The sequence below is a fragment of the Cyprinodon variegatus genome, unplaced genomic scaffold (genome assembly GCF_000732505.1).
Source record: "Cyprinodon variegatus isolate N-32 unplaced genomic scaffold, C_variegatus-1.0 Scaffold1398, whole genome shotgun sequence".
Classification (NCBI taxonomy): Eukaryota; Metazoa; Chordata; class Actinopteri; order Cyprinodontiformes; family Cyprinodontidae; genus Cyprinodon; species Cyprinodon variegatus.
The window spans coordinates 102,878-106,921 of NW_015151851.1; the positions used below are offsets into that span (position 1 = coordinate 102,878).

Below are 4,044 nucleotides of genomic sequence, written 5' to 3' on the forward strand. Positions count from 1 at the left end.
CTGCAATAAAGAGGGTAATAACTCTGTTCCTTATCTCTGAGTTTCTTTAGACAAGGGCAGGTGTTGCTTGAAGATCTTTAGCCCAGTAGATTTTGTGGAAAATCATTCAGATGGAAAGGTTCATACTTTCATTTAGTCAACAAATGAAAAGGTTCGTCATCATATGGTTAAACAAATGCTTTATCTCAATCAAACCTAACATGTAGGAATACTGTCCTGTTTTTTTTTCTAAAATATGATACTAAAGATGTGATTAATTTTACAGCGGGTGATGATTAACAAACTTTGTATTTATATTTTGGTCACTATGTATTATAGGTGTACTTTTAGAGTAATAACAGACTAGTCTGTGATCTTTGTATTATTCTATTCAATAGGGGAAATAAATATAAAAAATAAATCTGTAAATCAGGATGATTTGTTCAATTTCAAGAGTGTCAGTTGAGTAGAAGGAAGAAAAGCATGGTCAAAATGTTGTCTTCACACTGGTTTTTGAAGTGTTGTTCCTCCCAGTAGGAAAGTTTTTTGTAATTTCAATATTTTATATCATTACTAGATTTATTAATTATTTCATCATCGTCATCTCAAGTTCCTTCCTCTTTTCTCATGGTGCAAACAACAACAATTAAACTGATTTCTGCTTTTCTTGCTAAGAATCCTTTGGTTACCAGTTATCTTCCTTCTACTCTGTATATAAACTTTTTAAAAATCCTTTTTAAGGCTTGCACTTTGACATTTAGAAATAATGCAGTAATACTGTTTATTTCATATACAAATGGCAGTAAAGTACATTTCTCATTATTTAAATTAGCCGACACCCTGAACTGTTATCAGTGTATACCGGATTCCACTGGGAATTGCATGGAGGGAACAGCTACCTGTGCCACACAGAGTAATCAGTGCATAGCATCAACAACTGCTGTCTTTCAAGGTACATAATTATGTAATTTCTACTTGTTAGTGGTCCTTTATTTATTTCCAATACTTCTTAAAACATGTGTTCTCTGCGTATAGGTAGTAGTAAGCTTAATGAAGAAAAGGCCAGAGGTTGTGGTCTGCCTGAAGGGTGTGTTGATGGATCCCTCAACCTGGGAACAGCCAGAACTGTGCTGAAAACCACCTGCTGCTCAACAAATCTCTGCAACACAAACTATCCAGGTAAAAATCCCCTCTTCATTTGTTTGGAAATTTTGCAGTACTTTGCAGCATTTTCATACTGATAGAAACAACTGATGTTATCTGAGACTGAAGAAGTTTAGAGAGAAAATACGTTGTCAAAGAATAAATAAAAGATAAACTGACATTTGGAAAATTATTTCCAAGGGGGAAAACTATCTCAAAAATAAATTTTCCCCCAAAAAATACTTCTCTTTCAAAGCCTCTTTCTTCTCTCTCTCTCCAAATCTAAGTCTTTGCTCAATGGTAAAAATATGTCATGAGTGGGCCTGTGTTCCTATCTGCCAGTCTCAGCAGGGTGGACAGCTGAGTGGTGATAATTTGTTCAAAGATGTTTACGTTTCCTTTGTTAATATTCATGAGGAAACTCTAATGTCCAGGCTGCCTCGCTCAGACAGTAGGTGTGTTGAGACGAGCAGCACCTCTACTCGAGTGTGGACGAGAGTTTACAGCTTTGCTTGTGGGCGGGGTTAAAAGTCTGTTGTGAGCTGGACAGATGGCCGGCATCCACCTTGTTCAGTATTCCTTTTTTTTCTTTTTTGTAACAGTGTCCTGTCTGGATAAGTGGCAATTGGAATAATTGTCTTAAATCCAAAAACGTGCCCAACAGATTTTACTTTCAAAAGTGGAGCAGTAGGGCTATTGCCATAGTGTTCTGTTTGAGTTATGCATATAAATTGCTTTATTATATATATGCAGGGAGTTTTACTGATTATATGGACACTGCAAAGTAGGTAGAACAGGAAAGGAAAAACAGAAAAAAAGGGGGGAAAGATTAAAGAAAGATGAGATAAAAGGGAGATAATGATAAAGCATCTTCAGTCTGCTTCATCACCTGCAAAGAGATGTAAAAAGAACAGCACAAACAACATGGTACAAGACATACAATAAAATAACACCTAGATACTATAGCTGAAGTATAAGTAGTATTATTTAATCTGACATGTACTCTGTGTTACCTGAAGATAAGAAAGTGGACTTTCTGTGTGGAAGTGAATCTCTAAGTACGTGGAACCAAGCACCTGAAGTTGTTTGTGAGGGTGCACTTTTGCATGGAAAGTTTATCCAAAGAAAGAATGCTCAATACTGCTTGTGAAGAGCCGAAGATGCACCCCCCGAGAGCACAGAGCCAAGCGCCAGGGGACCCAAAGCCCTAGATGCCCAAAGGGACCCCAAGAGCAAAGGCGCCAAGGAGGGGCCAGCCCAGGAATCCGACCCCCACCAAGGGAGGAGGAGAGACAGCCCCAAGGAAGTCCCCCAGCCACCACAATGCCGGAGCCACGGGGATGAGTCTGCTGGCTCCGCCGGCTGCCAGCCACCACGAAGTGAATCCGGCTATGGGCCCCAGTGATCCGAAGCCCCAGGGGCTCCCCATCCCCCGGGGGGAGCCTCAGCAAGGCCCCGGCAGACCAGGCTCCGCGGAGAAGCGACCAGGAATAAGCCAGTAGCCAGTTTCCCGGGCATCCACCCCCAAACCCCGAGCTCCACCAGTGCACTGGTGGGCCCAGGCGCCAGCCAGCGGAGGGAGAGCAGGACGGAGTAAATGGGCTCCACGCTTGGTGGAAACTTGAGATGTGCTTGGTAGAGGGAGCAGTTCAGACCCCAACCTGACAAAAAAAAAAAAAAAACAGTCTCAATCATGCCCTCCCACCCTAGTGCCCCCATTTACAACACACAGTCTCTGTGAAGATGAGCAAAAAAAAAAAAAAAATGCGGACGCAGATTCACACACAGCAACCACATCCAATAATCCCAGGACCAAGGACCCGGCAGCAATGGTGGTCAGTCCCCACATTATCGGATGATCCAATAAGTGAACCTCCCCCCCAATTAATTCACCCAGCCACTTCCTCCCTTCAATTTGCTTTGCTCAGTATTCCAGGTGAGGTGCTGTTCATCTTGAACTCACCAAATCACCCCATACAGATCTTTTTTCGAAATAATTTTCCTTTACAGTTTGCTATTTTTTTTTTATTTATGATTTATTTATGGAATTTTGGGTATTACAGATACATATTACACCTTATCCATGAAGTGAAATTAATACAAAGATTAACTGTGTGAAACAAGGTATTAACAATTAAACAGTTTACCCACAACTCTCACCCTCCGACCCCTACCCTCCCTTACAGAACAGCCTATGAAATGGGGTATAATGGGTTTTGATACAGGAAATCTCGATAGTGAAAATGTTATATAGGCCATACTGCCTTCACATACCAGTACATAGGCAGACAGCACCCAACTGCAAGCCAAGCATGCTCATCGTTCACAAGGTGAAAATTAAATATCACAAAAACAATTCCCATTAAGTGATGATAATAATTATATATATATAAAATAAAAAATTAAATAAATAAGTGGAAAAAAAATAAATAAATGAATATATATATATATATATATATATATATATATAAATTAAATCTACCATCCACAACCAGGTTAAACAAACCAGCTACTGTGCTATTGATTTTTCCTTTTTCCTTTTTTTTTCCTCTCTCCTTTTTTCCCTCTTTTTCTTTTTTCCCCCTTTTTTTTCTATATATTTTTTTCTTAAATTGAATAAATATACAAAAATAAATCCATACTTTAAGAAATAAATGTTGGAAGAGTAAAAATTTATTGAAATATTGTAAATATTTATAAAATATAAATAATTTTAATAATTTTAATCCCGGATTTCTTTTCATTGGCTGAACTATCTTTGTTTCTTAGCTGTTCCTTCTAATCCCCCTCCAAATGGTAAAAAGTGCTACTTCTGTGATGGACAAAGTTGCAATAATACTCTTAATTGTGTAGATGAAGAAAACTACTGTGTCAACGCAACAGGTAAAGGCTTCATTATAATCTTCAGAACAATGTTAGATG

General features: G+C 38.7%; 1 protein-coding gene across 1 annotated transcript in view; it reads left to right on the forward strand.

Annotated features, from left to right (window-relative positions):
* LOC107103219 (urokinase plasminogen activator surface receptor-like) overlaps positions 1–4,044 on the forward strand; it is an 11,593-nt gene that overhangs the window by 5,923 nt on the left and 1,626 nt on the right. Inside the window, exon 3 of the mRNA XM_015402794.1 lies at positions 3,892–3,971. Coding sequence (XP_015258280.1) covers positions 3,892–3,971 — 80 coding nt within the window. The remainder of the gene's footprint in view (positions 1–3,891; positions 3,972–4,044) is intronic.